This window comes from Lagenorhynchus albirostris, chromosome 20, assembly GCF_949774975.1.
Source record: "Lagenorhynchus albirostris chromosome 20, mLagAlb1.1, whole genome shotgun sequence".
NCBI lineage: Eukaryota > Metazoa > Chordata > Mammalia > Artiodactyla > Delphinidae > Lagenorhynchus > Lagenorhynchus albirostris.
The window spans coordinates 48362196-48379772 of NC_083114.1; the positions used below are offsets into that span (position 1 = coordinate 48362196).

Here is a 17577-nt window from a genome sequence, read left to right on the forward strand (position 1 = left end):
GGTCTCTAGTTGTAGCGAGTGGGGGCTACTCTTCGTTGCCGTATGTGGGCTTCTCATTGCGGTGGCTTCTCTTGTTGCAGAGCACGGGCTCTAGGCACGCGGGCTTCAGTAGTTGCAGCATGTGGGCTTCAGTAGTTGTGGTCCTTGGGCTCTAGGGTGTGCAGGCTCAGTAGCTGTGGCACACGGGCTTAGATGCTCCGTGGCATGTGGGATCTTCCCGGACCAGAGATTGAACCCCTGTCCTCTGCATTGGCAGGTGGATTGTTAACCACTGCACCATCAGGGAACTCCCCTCCATTTTTTTTAAAATTTTGTTTTAATTTTTTTTGGCCGCGCTGCACGGCATGCAGGATCTCAGTTCCCCAACTAGGGATCGAACCCTCGCTCTCTGCAGTGGAAGCGCAGAGTCTTAACTGCTGGACCGCCAGGGAATTCCCCGTCTCTCTTTCTTTCTGTCTTAATTTCTTTTTGAAAACTTTTTTTTTGACCTAGAGATTGTGAAAACCTGCGTTTTAGGCAAAATCCCAGTAAGATTAATTTGAATTAATTTAATGAGAGTCCCACCCCTACCCCTCCCACCCACTAGAATCTGAAGTCGTCTTAAGGGCATAGCACATTCTTTTTTTTTTTTGGCCACCCCGTGTGGCATGCAGGATCTTAGTTCTCCAACCAGGGATCGAACCTGTGTCCACTGCATTGGGAGCGCAGAGTCTTAACCACTGGACCGCCAAGGAAGTCCCGAGAGTACATTCTTTTTTTAAAAAAAAATAATAAATTTATTTATTTATTTATTGGCTGCGTTGGGTCTTCATTGCTGTACGCAGGCTTTCTCTTGTTGCAGAGACTGGGGGCTATTCTTCATTGTGGTGCACAGGCTTCTCATTGCGGTGGCTTCTCTTGTTGTGGAGCACGGGCTCTAAGCGCGTGGGCTTCAGTAGTTGTGGTGCATGGGCTTAAGTTGGTCCACGGCATGTGGGATCTTCCCTGACCAGGGCTCGAAGCCATGTCCCCTGCATTGGCAGGCGGATTCTTAACCATTGTGCCATCAGGGAATCTTAAAGTAAGTGTGTGTGTGTGTGTGTGTGTTTTAAAAAGCTAGGTAAGGGCTTCCCTGATGGCGCAGTGGTTAAGAGCCCACCTGCCGATGCAGGGGACACGGGTTCGAGACCTGGTCGGGGAAGATCCCACATGCCGCGGAGCAACTAAGCCCGCAAACCACAGCTACTGAAGCCCGTGCACCTAGAGCCCGTGCTCTGCAACGAGAGAAGCCACTGCAATGAGAAACCACAGCTACTGAAGCCACTGTGCACCGCAATGAAGAGTAGCCCCCACTCGCTGCAACCAGAGAAAGCCCGCGCGCAGCAACAAAGACCTGACGCAGCCAAAAATAAAATAAATAAATTTTGAAAAAAAAAAAAAAAAGGTAGGTAAAAGATACTTGTGAACAGTTTGTGATAAAATAGTAAATTATTTATTTTTGATGGAGTGTTTTAATTTAGCCCATTGTTGTTAACTCTACAGAAATACAGACATGTGGACAACATCATGTTCGAGAATCATACAGTTGCTGACCGCTTCCTTGACTTCTGGAGGAAGACAGGGAACCAGCACTTCGGGTACTTGTATGGACGGTACACGGAGCACAAAGACATTCCTCTTGGTATCAGGGCTGAAGTGGCTGCGATTTATGAACCTCCTCAGGTAGATGTGAACAGGATTTGCTGTCTACGGGTCTCTGTATTGCTTTGTTTTGAAGGCTGTATGGGAGCCCTTTCAGGTTGTATGCTGCTTCTCTTACTGTATCATTTGCCCAGTCTATCTCTCTCTCTATACACACACACACACAGTATTTATTTTCTGAATTATTGGAAAGTAAGATCATGGCGCCTAAATATTTCAGTGTATATTTCCAAAGAATAAGGACACGTTCTCATATAACAAGTACACTGAGCAACTTAAGTAAATTGAACTTCGATACAATATTTTTATCTAATCTGCCATCTTATTCAACTTTTGTCAGTTCCCCCAAAAGTGTCATACAGTTGCCCTCTCTCTTCTGCTTCTGTATCTCCTCTGTCCATGCCTACAATCAGCTGTCCCAGGATTTATGGAATTAGAGTCACAAAATTACTCAAGTTCTTTATCTTATGCCACACATGTAACTGTCTTAATAACAATATCAAAATTACCACCAGTGTAGGACTGAAAACAGTTCAAGATTGTTTTGGTGGGAGGGGAGGGCCCCTAGGGTATATCCCACTAGGGACCAGCAGTTGGTTACTGTGTTTTAAAGTCACTTGGAAGATCTTCCCTGTATGATTACGTCACCAACGAGTTACACGTTTACGTTCATTTGCTTTATTTTCAGTATTTAGGGATTGGATTTACGTATATATTTTTTATTTATTTATTAAATAGATTTACTTATTATTATTATTATTACTTATTTATTTATTTATTTATGGCTGCGTTGGGTCTTCGTTGCCGTGCGCGGGCTTTCTCTAGTTGTGGCGAGCGGGGGCTGCTCTTCGTTGCAATGCGCAACCGCTTCTCATTGCGGTGGCCTCTCTTGTTGCGGAGCATGGGCTCTAGGCGCACAGGCTTTGGTAGTTGTGGTGCGTGGGCTCAGTAGTTGTGGCTCGTGGGCTCTAGAGCACAGGCTAAGGAGTTGTGGCCCACGGGTTTAGTTGCTCTGTGGCATGTGGGATCTTCCCGGACCAGGGCTCAAACCCGTGTCCCCTGCATTGGCAGGCGGATTCTTAACCACTGCGCCACCAGGGAAGCCCATATATATTTTTTAATTTGTATAATTATGTAAAATGTTTATATGGTTGTATAGTATATATTATATAAAATATTTATTTTGTCTTACTGTATATAAGTTTACTACAAAAGTGAAGATTGGAACTGTATTGCATCCTGGTTCATGATGTGCTGAGGTAGTTGGGGGAGGGTCTTGTGCCTGCAGGTGACTGTGATGTAAAAACACAAAAACATTGTGCGCTGAGGCATGGCCAGAGGGGTGAATGGAACACAGTAAATGTTAGTGGCTGAATTTGGTGGTGGGATATCGGTGTTCACTGTAAATTCTTTAACCTTTGCTGTATGTCTGAAATTTTTTATTTAAAAAAATGTTGGAAAAGTAAAAAAAAACTGCACATTTGCAAAGTGAGGTCTACAAACAACGTCTTCCCCTTCATCTAATTTCCTCCCTCTCCTACAGGTAGCCCCCACTTTAAGCAGTTTTTGGCTTAGATCTCTAAAGTTTGAATTTTTTTTAGTATAAGCAGATATACAGATATTTCACACTATCCCCTCCTTTGTCTCTGGGTGGGCACCACGCCATATACAGGTGTGTCACCTGTGCCATGTTCTGGAGATCTCACCGTGACTGGTCTACTTTTTAAATAAACCAGGGTCTGAAACTGCAGGCCTTGTGGCCACTGGCTGGTGTGCAGGTGTGTGGCTCCTGCACAGATGCCGTTTCTTCCCTGGCTGTATTTATACAGATGGTGTGTCATCTACTCCTTGGATATTCTCATTATTTACTGAGAGCTACAGATGAAATGTTTGACCAGGCCTTTTATGATGGTTCACTTCCAGGGAGACGTGAGATGGCAGTAGATGCTCACCCAGAGACCCTGCTTGTCTGACTCTTTGGGCACTGAGTGTGCTCTGTCAGTGGGAGCTGCTTTTGGAAGCACAAGACATTCCAATTCAGTTTTGAGGAGGGTCCTTTCATGAAGCATTTCAACAGTTCTGTTAAGAGTATGATTGAACAAAAATCGGAACAGAAGCCTCTGGTGTCCAGACTACTAACAACATCATCAGAGCTCCCAAATTGGGGATCTTGGAGGTTGAAACACTTGACCTCTAATAACCTCCAGCTCATTAGAAGTTGAAGCTCATGCTGCCACATGTCATGAAACAAAATCCTTAGGTTTGTTCTGAGTTTGTGCTTTGACCTGTGCTCTGGAGGTATTAATGATCTCCATATGGGTCATACCCAGCAACATAAAGTTCTTTTGTTATTTTGCCAGGATTTGACTAATTTACAAGGATATACCCAATTAGTATAACTCAATTTGGAATTACCTTCACTTTCATAATCTGTAGCCGGGTCTTCTGCTCAGTATGATGCTTAGCTTTATGAGCTGCATTTCAGTGCAGACTAAAGATTTCAGCAAGCTTTGTCCACTGCAGGAAGTGGGATCCTGTGGCCAGTGTAGGTTGCATGTGAGCCAGCCCAAGCCCCCCGCCACTGCCCCAAGCTGAGGGCTCTGCCCACCGGTCAGCAGGTTACCGATTTCAGGTGCCCTATCCTTGGCTTAGGGTGTGTGTATCTGTTGTACTCTCTCACTCTGCCATGCCTGTGAAGCTAAGCACTGTCCCTGCAGGAGCTGCATACGAATTTTCAAAGACTGTTTTTTGGGAACGAACGTTACCTTACAGCTCTAATCTTAGCTAATCTAGCCAAGCCTATTTGGAGTGAAAACTATTTATCCAAGGGAGTTTTGAAACTAACTTCTATCCCCAATGAAGGAAGCTTAAGGTGTAGAGAGCCTTCCCTAGTCCTAAACAACCACATATTTCATGTGGAGCTGCTGACATGAACCAGCCTGAATACAGCCTCTTCATGTTCTCTAAACCTTGATTAAAAGCAAAGCACAGCCCTAGACGGGAAGAGCCTGGAGGGCTTGGCCTGTGTTATCTGGTTGAGCTTTTCCCGCTGCCTTAACTCTCCTTTTTGGCAAGGGGGAGACCGGTGCTCCTTTGTGACACCTGAGCCAGAAATGGAACAGAGCTGCTGTGCTGCTTTTCTGAACCCCTCCTCTAAGTACATCTCTCTTTAATACCCCCACAGATTGGTACACAGAATAGCTTGGAGCTTCTTGAAGACCCAAAGGCTGAGGTGGTTGATGAAATTGCTGCCAAACTTGGCTTGAGGAAGGTACTGATTCTCTTGGCCTTGAGGGGGGCGCCCCGGCTCTGTGTTGGGGACATCTAGGTGGGTGGTATGGCCAGACCTGGTCTGGGACTGAACTCCCAACTGCACAAGGTCAGGTGCAGGCCTGGCACGTTTTGAAACCTCGCTTGTGTTTATTGGGTGCCCAAAAAAGGATCCCAGTGCAGGGACTGTTATATTTAAATCCACCAGACATACTTCTTAAGGATTGCCTCAAAGTGGGGGAGGAAAGAAGCAGCAGGAGCAAGACCCCTACTTCCTGCCGGAGGGGACCTTGACGCCAGGCTCTTAAGGCACATCCTCCTAGGTGTGAGCTCTCCCTTCACGTGTCTGTTTGCGCTCATCGTTTTCTGTCCCCCACACTTGGAGTTTCTCGTGGTCCCTCTTCAATCCTCATTGAACCTCCTGTTTATAATTGAGCCATCTGAGCGTGTAAGCCTTCTTAGTTTTCCTGGGCAGTTAGAAGACAGAGAAGAATTTTCTTTTTGAGTCTGATGATCTAGTTTATCTCACATCTTTGGTTAAGTTCCTAGGAACTATAAAGATGGCGTTTTATAGATAATGTTGAACTGTGAATTTGAACACATCTTAGGAATTCACTCTTAGTAGCTATGTAAGTTTTATCCTTTATTTCCTAATCAATTTAGACAGTGAGAAATAAACTCCCTACAGATAAACAGGGAAGACTGGAAATGTGCCTTATAACCCAGGAATGCTGTGGAACAAAGTCACTGTATCGTTTTAAGAACAAAAAAGTCCTGTTGTTTCTAACAAGGAGTCAGCATCATGATTTAGGGGCATGTTTTGGTTTAAATTCTGGAATTTTCTCTTGTTCAAAAGAGAAATCAGTGTCCCTGATTTTTTTTGCCTATGTTTGTTATAAATGTTTGGTCATGATAATCATAATTAGAAGATCTTGAAGTTACTTAAATGCCTTTCTCCAAACACTGGTTCCTTAGCCCTAATTTATCTCAGCTTGATTTTGGTTCTGCTTTATTTACTGCTGAGTTACATTTATCCTTTAAGTCTCATTTTCTCCATTGCCATCCTCCTCGGGGGTTTTGTTCATTTGGGCATTTTTAAAGAAAATGAAAGTCTCCAGATTTGCCTGGTCATGTCTGCAGGAGATGGAATTGAAGAGTTTCATGTCAGGGTTGTGCTAGAGAGGGTCACAAGCACCAGATCACTTCTCCGAAGGACAGAAGTGGGTGTGTGTCTGGATTCCAGCCCTGCTCTTAGACCTCCCAGCCAGGTTCTGGTTCAGGAATGGTAATCAGCTGTGAGGTTCATGGGCACAGGAAGGCCAGGGATCACAGAGCACACAGACAGGCACTGTTGCTGTAGCAGGACGTGCCAGGGAGGCTGACCCTGCCCCAAGCCCTGGGACTGGCGTTTCAGATCCGTGTACCCTCAGATGCTTCCCTTAGCCCCACACCGGAGCTTAGAGGAGCAGCTGCGCAGTCTCCGTTCTATCATTCTTTTTTATTTTACATGCATTCTCTGGGGAGTATGTTTTCCTGTCTTACGGAGAAAGCCCTAGTATCTGAAATGGCATTGTCTTTATTTGCTTGCTTGTTATCTGTCTTCCTCTCTGGAGTGTAGATTCCCTTTTCACTGATGTTCTGTTAATTTTATGCACCCGGGGGTCCCCTGCACCTAGCATAGTGCAGGGCACAGAGGTGGTGCTGAGAAGACTTTTTCTAACGAATAAATGAGATGTGCTCGTTTGCCCTCATCTCCACCCGGCAGCACCAGGGGGAGGACGGCCAGTGTCAGCTGAGTAGAGTTTGAGAGCCCTGGTGTGGACAGTGGCTTAGCTGAGGAGCTGACTCACCTGGAAAGAAAGAACTGGCTTCCAGGAGTCTCCTCTCTTGGCAGAAGCTAGAAGACATTCGTCACCTGTTTCAGGGAGAGACTCAGAAGGTATTCTTCTATTTTATGCAGGTTGGCTGGATATTTACAGACCTTGTCTCGGAAGATACCCGAAAGGGTACAGTTCGATATAGTCGAAATAAGGTGAGAGGGGGCAGGGATGCTCGCTCGGCCAGAGCTTGTTATGGACCAGCTCTGGGCTGCACTCTCCGGTGTCTCTGCACAGCTCACCCTGGCTTTTAGACCATGTTATTTTCAACACAGTGTTCTTGATAAATTAAGGCTGGGTCTGTTCATTCTGTCTCGGAGATCAGAGAGACTTTACCTTTATAAACCACTGCTTTTTGGAGGTCAGCCCATGAGGTGGATTGCCTGTGCTTCTAAGGCGTTACTGGTTACACGTGTTTTTCTGTAAGGAGTTGGTAACAGTCAGGAATTACAGGTACTTGCTTCACCGTAGTTTGTGATGTGTCATAGTTTAGTTCTTAATATTTTCTAAAGAAGAAATAGAAGCATATTTTGACATGATGCTATAAAACTTGGTATGCTGGTTCTCTTTTCTTAGGACACCTATTTCCTGAGTTCAGAAGAATGTATCACTGCAGGAGACTTTCAAAATAAGCATCCCAACATATGTCGACTCTCTCCAGATGGACATTTTGGATCCAAGTTTGTTACTGCAGTGGCTACAGGTATAAATGGGGACATTTATATTGTAAATATTACTACCTTGTTAATATGTTTTGTTCCTCTTTCAGTAGCTTTGCATTCTTAACTTAGTTACAATAGATTTTCTTTCTTTCCTTCTTTTTTTTTTTTTTTTTTGGCTGCATCGCGCGGCATATGGGATCTTAGTTCCCTGACCAGGGATCGAACCCGTGCCTCCTGCAGTGGAAGTGTGGAGTCTTAACCACTGGACCGCCAGGGAAGTCCCTACAATAGATTTTCTTAATGGGCCTGTGAGACATAAGATTCTTTTTTGGTTTGCGGCAAAAATCTTGAACTACTCAGCATCACACAAAACTACTAGAATTGCGGCCTCAGTGTAGCCCTCCTCTAGTCCATTCTCTTGGCCTCAGTCCAAGTTCACTTGATTCTGGAGTGTTCTGGGCTATCTTTGCCCCTTTGCAGTAACCAAGGATGACTCTGTCTAGCTGTGCAGGAGAAGAGGGATTTACTGTTTCTGTTACTTTTTTATTTATGAGTGGGAGTGTCATTTTAAGAAACCATTTCCATAAAGCTTGTTTTTGGGAGTGATGAGTGTGTGTGTGTGAGATGTTGTGCACATCATACTACATGTTATGTACACCATGAATATATAATAATAAAAGACTGTGGCCTTAAACAAGTACTGCCAAATCTTTTATACCATACTTGAGATGCTGTCCTAGAGAAAAGCCCGGCGTAAGACCATATGATTTGAAAGAAGGAGGAACTTGAAACTTGGAGAACCAACTAATAAAAACAATCTCTTTGGTCAGTTTTTTAAAGTAAACACTAACCTCTATCCTGTGAAGACTTGGGTTCTACCATCACAGAGATGATAATCCAGTTTGTTCATGGTAACCATGCTTCCTCTAGTTCAAAATACCAGTTTACAAACAGCCCAAGCATGTAAGTAACTAGATCCCTTATTAATCCCAGCTGAGCCTGTTACCACTGCCATGGGAAGGAAAACATCTATCATACTGTCTGAATTTTTAAGATCCATTTGATTTGAGATCCATTTAGAGTGACCAGCACCTTCTTTTTGAAATGAATGTACTTTGGGGGCATGAGAGGCCATGGCTGCATTGTTCACATGTTAGCATAAATTAATGGGGTCAGATGCTTAAGGAAGTGGATGGGAGTTTGGACTGGGATTTGTGGAAGCAGTAATTCCGTAGCATAGAGTCCTTCCACGGGGGCAGATGGGGCAGGGGGCCTGTTGTGATGAGAGCGCTCAGGGTAGCAGGAGCCAAGGAGGAGAGCAGAGAAGAGACACGTTTTACATAATCAGAATTTTGCCAAGCCAGCTTTCTGTTTGATGAAGGGGAGGAAAGTATTCTCTTTCTACTCTCTGCATCACATAAACCCCTGCCCTCTTCATTTAGGCTGAGATTCTGGGTCCAGGCATTTAGGCTGGTGGTTCTCAAGCCTATCACACTGGACACCCTCTCTTTAGAACATTTGTGACACCTCTTTACTATCCAGAAAGTGAAATTCATAGATAATATACCTGCCCACACACCTGATTCTAAAAAAGAAAGCAGAGTAGTAGGCTGACTGTAACATTGAGGAGAAATAATAGTCAAGGAGCATGCATGTAATAAGACAGTGCATTCTGCATGCCAGTGCTTGGGGACTGGTGCCTGCTGAGGAGAGCACAGGGGAGGAGCCGGAGCTGCCAACCTTGTGGGGCGGGGCCTGCACAGGCATCAGTGACGTGGTTCCCAGACACTCAGCAGCTCTCCACGGAGCTCTGAGCCAAGCAGGGCCCTTCCTCAGCTTATGTGGTATCATGCTCCTAGAGGATTCGCTGTGTGTTAAAGCTGGGCGTGTTTGTTTCTGTGGCTGTGTATAAAATATAATTGATTCTAATCCTAGATCATCACAAATAGGGGTTTTGCCTACAGGAGTGTTAGGGGGACATTTCAAGGCCATGTGGGATGTGGAACAGTTCTTTATTGTGTGGGACTCCCTGGTCACAGCAGGACGTCTGTGACTCTAGCCTGCTAAAACTGGCAGCCCCTGCCCCCCGCTGCCCCCCTTCGTTGAGACAACCAAAAATCATCTCCACAGATTTCCAGAACTGCTTCTTGTGAGAACTGCTGTTTTAGGCTTCCATGGGCTCCCATGGTAACCCCTTTAATTACTGTTTCTGTGGGGAATTATTCAGTGGGCCCAAAGAACTGGTACATGTTTTGAATTATAAATAGTTTCCAACTTGGGGGCTGCCTGTACTTTCAGTTATTGACTCAGTTGGAAATTTGGAAATCATAGATTGACCTTGGAATTTTTGCCTCCGAAATTGGCACTTTACTAGGGTTTTCGAACTATAAGGCAGAAAATCACTTAACTTATAATAAGATCTGCAGTTAGAGTCCTTTCACATCTGTGCTGATTTGTCCCTCTTGGTAATGCTGTGAGATGCTCAGACTCATAATTCCTCTCCCTTTCCCAGGGGGCAGCGATGGAAGGTGGTTATCCAAAGTGTCAGAGATCTTCTGACTCCAGACAGATTGTTCTCTTCCTCCTCTTCAGTGGTTCTTGACCAGGGACGTGTTGGTACCCTGGGGAGCTGTTTGAAATGCCCTTGCCGAAGTCCCATCCTTAAGACCCTGATGGGACAGGAAGGAGCAGTCCTGTGTGTTTATGGCCGTCTCCCGGGAGACTGGCTGGTGTGTCCCGGGGTTCATGGTGCTTCCATGGTCACGCTGCTGTCAGCTCCCCACAGCTGCTGCTGATGCTGCAGGCCCAGATGCTGGCTGGGGTGTGGGGGCCTTACCATTTGGCCTTGTGTCTGCAGATCCCTTCTAAGAACTTCTCTAGCTTGAAACCTTTAGGGGAAAAGAGTGATGATTACATGTGGGGTTTGCTCATGTGCACATGAAGGAGCTTGTGGAAGGAGAATCATCACAGAGTCCAAGTTTAAACTCCCTGCCACGATGCTGGTGTCTGTGTCTCGGTCACCTGGCACACTCACACTCATTTCTCAGCTGTGCATGTTACTTTCTGGGCTGCGTCTCAGACTCAATAGCAGCTGTCCTTTATCACCGCCCCTTTCCATCACACAGTGGACTTCCTGATGGACTGATTTGGGAAGGGAATGAGAGTTAACTGGCCTGGCCTGCTTCATCTCTGGGACGGTACCAGAGCAAGGTTCAGAGAACCCCTCAGGACCTGGTTTCTTGCTTTTCCACATGGAATGGGGAGCTTGCGGTTCCTGTCAGTGACTCTGCCTTTGGAGACTGTCCATATGGACTGAGTTTGCTTTTTTTAAGAATCTTCTGTTTTATAAATACAGCTTTCCATTTTTCCCTGGTTCTCACAGGCCACATCTATCTCAAAACCAGCACAGGTTTACAGTACACACACCAAGGGCGGCTCCTCCAGGTTCCTTCCCGACCTCCTCTGCTCCTTGTGAACTGCACACTCGTTGTGCTATGACGTTCATTCCCCGGATTGCACCAGAGGGTCACATGCCCTGTGTTTGCTGCCTTGACCTTAGTTAGCGGTCACTGTCCAGGCCTGGCCACCTCCCCCGAGTGTGAGTTGAGGGCCAGAGAGAAGATGCTAGGCTTGACTATCCACCGGGCCTTTGGAGCCCAGTGTGACGCAGCATTCGGAAGCCAGCTGCTGTTGGCCTCTGCTGTGCAGAGTCGAGCAGACACAGGCCCCTGTTTGTCCCTTGGGGGCTGGCTCTGCCCTGTCCTTCACATTTTTGATTGCTTGGCCATCAGATCGGCTTTCTGGTAAATGTTTGAAAGCCAGACAGATAAAATTTCTGTTCCCTGATCAGTAACTTATTCTGTTTTTGTCAAAGAAACTAAGATAGAGATATTGAAGGTTTTTTAAAATTCTCCAAAGCCATAAAAATGATGGCTGTTACAGTTGTCAGAGTGTGACCCTGATTCTGCAGGGGAGGAAGATGGCTGCATGCTCGGTACTGCCTGACCTCCTGACCCGTTTGGGATGGGTTTTACCCTTGTCCCAAACTGTAAGCCCTACTGTGGGTTTCTTTGGAGCAGGGCCTGAGAGAGGTTAGAATGGAAGGCGTGGAGGGCAGGGCTCGGTGCAAGGAGAGCAACCTCCGAGGCATTGTGGTGGGGTCCACGCCTCCTTGATGTGCCAGCTGCTCAGGTGTCTGAGGTCAGGGCTGCTCTCCATGCTATGCAGATACTGACACTGTGCTGGGAAAGGTTTCTGTGTTCTCCCATCCACTCCCATTCGTCTCCCTGCATTCACTCAAGAACAGAATTTGCTGGAACACAGGGCTCTGTCTGTTGTTCACATCTCTGTGATACTAAAAACCAGAAGCCCAAGTATGCTTTTGGGTGGGTGTTGGAGAAGGTTTAACAGTCTTGCCTCCCGATTCTGAGAGCGTGTCGCTGGTGGGGCCTGTTTGAGGAGCTGCAGTGGCATCTGCACACCCTGTGCTCAAGGCCTTGTGCCCAAGGCTGTCGTAAAACTGCTGTCAAACATTTTTGATTCTTACCCAAGACACACTCATGAGAGTTGGTTCTGCAGGTCCAAAGTAAAGGATGACACTTGTTTTGAACGTCCTTTGGAGGATTCTCGCTGAAGGTCTCTCTTTTGCAGGTGGCCCCGACAACCAGGTGCACTTTGAAGGGTACCAGGTGTCCAATCAGTGCATGGCGCTGGTCCGAGATGAGTGCTTGCTGCCCTGCAAGGACGCCCCTGAGCTCGGCTACGCCAAGGAGTCCAGCAGCGAGCAGTACGTGCCTGATGTGTTTTATAAGGTAAAAATGCAACGGTACCGAAAGAGAGAAGTGGATGGAGAGCAGCATGGACACTGACCTGTCCTGGACGTTGCTAATTTTGGTGCATTCAGCCGTGGTCGTCTAGAGCCTAGCTTGTGGATAAGGGACTCTTTGGCATTTCCAGGGCCTTTGTTAGCTACTCAGGCAGGCTTCTGTGGTGTTAGGGCTTATAAGCAGAAGTGGGGGTGACACGCCCTGGGTTTAGGGGTACATAATACAAGTGAATCCACTGCAACACCGACTGTTTCAGTTTCTGAAAAGGAGAAATGGTGCCTAACAGGGCCTCAGCAGGAGTGAAGGTTGGAGCTGTTTGGCAGAAGTTAGGCTCTCCTGAGGGGACCAAGTTTAGGTTAACCGCTTAGATGAGCAGTTCTCCATTTCTAAACCTTTGTTTCCTGTGAAAGCTATAAAAATGATTTTTTTGAAAACTGTGATCTGGTTTGAACAAGTCGGAGTTGGGTGCTTCCCTGGGAATTAGCAACACGGCTCCCATCCTCCTCATGGGAGTTGCTCTGGTCACAGGCAGGCATCCTGCGTGTTCCCCGTCCTGGGCAGACTTTGGTTTCCATCTGGCACTGCTCTGTCTGGAGGACCCCTTTAATATTTCTTGTGTTCCCGGCTGCTTTTGTGTGTCTGAGAAGTACGTTGTTCTCCATTTCTGAAGGATATTTTCACTGTGTAAGGAGTTCTAGGTTGACAGGTCTGCTCACAATCTCACTGCACTTAGGCCACAAAGACCTGCTGGCAGAAGGGGCCTGGAAATAAAATAGGCAAGCAATGAAAACCCAGAAAGAGTGATGATCTAATTTCTTTAAAATGATTTGATATCTTTCAGCAATTTTTTTATATCAGTGTGTGCATGTCTAGTCATTGTTTTGTTGTTTTTATTGTTCTAGCAAGTCTGCATTTTTATTTATTTATTTTTAAAAATTTTATTTAGTTTTTTAAAATTCTTTCTTAAAAATATTTATTTATTTATTTGGCTGCACCAGGTCTTAGTTGCTGCACGTGGGATCTTTGTTGCCGCATGTGGGATTTTCGTTGCGGCATGTGGGATTTTTTAGTTGCAGCATGTGGGATCAAGTTCCCTGACCAGGGATCAAACCCAGGCCCCCTTCATTGGGAGCACGTAGTCTTAGCCACTGGACCAGGGAAGTCCCTAAGTCTGCATTTTTAAACAGCTTTATTGAGATGCAATTCACATACCACACAATTCACTCATTTAATGTGCCCAGCTCAGGGGCTCTTAGGATGTTCACAGGGTTGTGTAATCATCACCACAATCTAATTTTAGAACATTCTTGTCCCCCCAAAAGAAGCCCTACATCCTTTAACAGTTACTCCCCAGTCCTCCCAACTCCTGGCAACCGCTGATCTGCTTTCTCTGAGGTTTCCCTGATGGAATCCTACAGTGTGTGGTCTTTTGTGACTGACTTTTCACCACTAACCGTAATGTCTCAAGGTTCCTCCGTGCCTGCAGCCTGCAGTACTTCATTCTTTTCATTGCCGAATAGCATTCAGTGGTATGGGCGCAGCTTACTACCTGCGGGATGCATCAGACACCCAGGAGAGCGCCTAGAAGCTGAGGGGCTCTGGGGCCTCGTCCTGGTGGTGATTTGGAGACCAGAGACTACCTGATTGTGACAAAGACTTCACCTCTTCAGGGATCAGAAGTGGGGCTGAGACCCTGTCTAGAGCTGGCTTGTCCATGCTGTGGGTGTCTGTGGCAGTGGGTGATGTGCAAAGGAAGGGCACAAGGGCCTGAGAGTCTTGTCCCTGCTCCTGGTCTCCTCCTCAGCTCTTTGGAATGAAAGTCTTCAATCTGCTTCTGAATCAGCGCTGCTGCGTGGTCCGAGGGCTGCGGGGGCGGGGACTGTCACTGAGCGAGGAAGGCCAGGCCAGTAGGTAGCGAGCAGTCTGTCTTTCCTCTGCAGCAGGCAGGCCTCGCTGTTGTATCTGCTCCTTTCAGGTGGTGGCAGTGGAGGGACAGAGTGAGGCTGGACTGTGACAACTTGCTTAGATGACCCCTCAGATTTGGGGACAGTAAGGAGCCCCAGGAAAGGGTTCTCCATATCATTCTTGAAAGAAAATATTTCCAAAGAGCCTTGTTTAGGAACTCCCATTGTCTCTTCCCTCCTGTGGTGTTTAATAGCAATTACCTGGCTTGATAACACAGATCTCACCCTTACACAAATCCTGTGTAGGCATCAGGTACTTTGAAGAATCATTAGTTTTAAACCATTATTAAACATTCACACATCAAGTCACACCACGCTGGGAACCAATGTGAGGGTTCAGTCTTTCCCTCAAAAGTTTCTATCTTATAAGATGCATTTGTATGGCACTGTTTTGTAATGTAGAATCTATGTTTTGACTCAGTTTTAGACCCTGAGACCTGGTGGTCCTGCTGGCTGCCGTCCTGAGCCTTTTGGCACAGCTCACTGGTCTGGGGGCCGTAACGGGGCCTGTTGTCCTTGTGGAGAGCCCCTCCCCTTTAGCCACAGAGGCTTGTGCAGCCCCGGTGCGCTCAGTGTGCATGAATACATTGCTCCAGGGTCATCAGGCTGCCATTTCTTTCTCTTTTCAGAGTTTTAAAAATTAAATATAGGGACTTCCCTGGTGGCACAGTGGTTAAGAATCCACCTGCCAATGCAGGGGACCAGGGTTTGAGCCCTGGTCCAGGAAGATCCCACATGCCACAGAGCAACTAAGCCCATGCGCCACAACTACTGAGCCTGCGCTCTAGAGCCTACGAGCCACAACTACTGAGCCCGCGTGCCACAACTACTGAAGCCTGCGTGCCTAGAGTCCATGCTCCGCAATAAGAGAAGCCACTGCAGTGAGAAGCCTGCACACCACAACAAAGAGTAGCCACTACTTGCCGCAACTAGAGAAAGCCCACGCACAGCAACGAAGACCCAACACAGCCAAAAATAAATTAATTTAAAAAAATTAAATATTGAGTAGATATGAAAGATTATTTATAAAACATGTTTAAGGAATAAAAAAAGCAGAAATACCAATCCTGAGTCTCTACCCCAGAGTTAAGGATCAGAACGTTCCTGTGGCCTCTGAAGCTGCTGGATCCTTCTCTCTGCTTCTGTCTCCTTTTCTCCCCCCTCCAGAGGGAGCACTACCTTCGGGGGTGCACTATGACATTCTTGCTTTTCTTCTAGTTTTACCTCCTTTGTGTGTTTTGCTAAAGCAGGTGTTGAGTTTTATATGTTGCTGCACACTGTAGACCCAAAACTGTGTTCTTTTGTCCTTGGAGATGGGCCACATTCACTTATCCCGGTGTGGCCTGAGACCTGCCTGCATGTGGCCATCATGTCACCTTGGCATGTGCCCACTGCGAGCAGAATGCCGTGCGAACCACCACGCTCCGCAGCCTTGGGCCCGAGTCCCACTCCCCACTCAGACACTCATGGGGCATTTCCTTGAGCTGTAACTGTGCTGTCCTGATCATAAGTGAGGCCAGACTCCTTTTTCTTTGTTTGTTGGCTCGTCCTGTCTCCCGTAACGTGCTTGTTGTGTCTGTTTCCTCTTCTTCCCTGGGTGGTTCAATCTTTTTCTCCCTGCCTCTGACCCTGTCAGTCAGGGGTATGACACCTCTGCCTCTCCACTCCCATGGTGTCATTGAGGCAGAAAGTTTATGTTTCCATGTGGTCAGTTTTCTGAATCTTGTCTTTATGGTTGGCATTTTGAATCACAAAGAAAGTCTGTTATCTTGTCTTCTCTAAGGTTGATGTTTTTGGATTCTTCTTCTACCTGGGATTATTTCAGATGTGTGGTGTGAGATAGGGGCCCAGTTTCCTTCTTAGTTTTTAGTCATATACTGTCTGAACACCATTTATTGGGAAAAACCCTCTTCTTTTTCTGTTGATCTGTGGTGCCTTTCCATTACCAGTCGTCTCTGTGATCGTGGCTGTGTCTCTGTCCTCCCTTCTGTCCACTGGCCGGTGTTCCTCAGCCAGCACCAACGTCGCACTGTCCGAGTCACTGTAACTTTACTCTTCGTCCCTGATCCATCACAGCCCTTCCCTGCTTTTCTTCCCGAGCTCTGACTGTTCCTGACCCTTCACTCCTTCATGGAGACTTGCCTGCAGGTTGCACACAACAAATAGGTCACGCCCCCGCCCCCACTCCCCCCCCCCCCCCCCGCAATGTGTGTGATGCTGCCCTTTGTTTCTTGTTCTTTGACCTCTCTCAGAAAGTTAGGATTTTTCTCCTTGGAAGCCTTGTCCGTCATTTGTTAGATTGTTCCTAGGTACTTTATAGTTTCTACATATTATAAAAACTACCATTTGGCAGTTCAGCTGTTACTTGTTCCTCTAATTTGTATGTGTGTTCTGGGTTCTCCACACAGATGAGTGTATTATCCAGGAGTGACAGTTCTTTTTCTCCCTTCCCTTCATTTTCACTCCTCGTGCTGGCTAGGGCTTCTGGAACAATGTCTAGTGATCAACACTTTTGTCTGGTTTTTAATTGTAAAGGATGTGCTTTCGGGATTTCATCATTAACTATGAGTTTGCTGTGGGTTTTTTTGTTTTTGTTTTTTTGTAGTACCCTTTATCAGGTTGGAAATTTGCTTTTTATTTCCATGCTTTGTAAGTTTCTTGCCCTTAAGAAGAGAGCTCCCTTTTGCCGTGGAACACACGTTATTTCCTTAATCATGCTGCTGTTTTCTTAGATCGCTCACTTGCCTGTTAGTGAGAGCAGGCTAGAAGGGCTTCCCAGGATTGTTTATAGCCCTGTAGGATTTGAGACACTCATTTCTCATACGTTTCAGGAAAATACCAGTTTGAGCAAAGAGACCTATGAAAGCAAACATTTAAGTAATCCTTTTAGTCCTCCTGTGGGCTTTGGGGTTGGATTTAAAATATACCTTGTAAACAGGACACGTACCCATATTTGTCTAAGGCTGTTCATCATGGTGTTATCTGTGGTAACAAAAACTTAAAGCAATCTAAAAGTCTAATAACGGGCATTAAATTACAATACATCTATATGGTGGGATATTCTGTGATCACTAAAGGTGTGTGTTTGAAAATTACTTGAAGGTATGGGATAAAACTCATGATGTAAAATTACAAATGTATCTATATACAGTAAAATCCCAATTAACTTTTTGTTTTTTAAAGGCACACTTGTAGATGTTGATGCCTGTACGTATACACGTTTGTATGTGCGTTCACACAGGAGATGGGGGTGGAAAGCTTGACGGTCCACCCTTGTCTACAGCTCTGATCTGTCTGT

At 46.2% G+C, this 17577-nt stretch overlaps 1 protein-coding gene across 2 annotated transcripts in view; it reads left to right on the plus strand.

The window, feature by feature from the left end:
- NPLOC4 (NPL4 homolog, ubiquitin recognition factor) overlaps positions 1-17577 on the plus strand; it is a 55905-nt gene that overhangs the window by 21726 nt on the left and 16602 nt on the right. For both annotated transcript variants that reach the window (XM_060134993.1, XM_060134992.1), the window contains 5 exons: positions 1522-1701; positions 4865-4951; positions 6911-6982; positions 7404-7530; positions 12140-12300. In XM_060134993.1, the coding sequence (XP_059990976.1) occupies positions 1522-1701; positions 4865-4951; positions 6911-6982; positions 7404-7530; positions 12140-12300 (627 nt within the window). The remainder of the gene's footprint in view (positions 1-1521; positions 1702-4864; positions 4952-6910; positions 6983-7403; positions 7531-12139; positions 12301-17577) is intronic.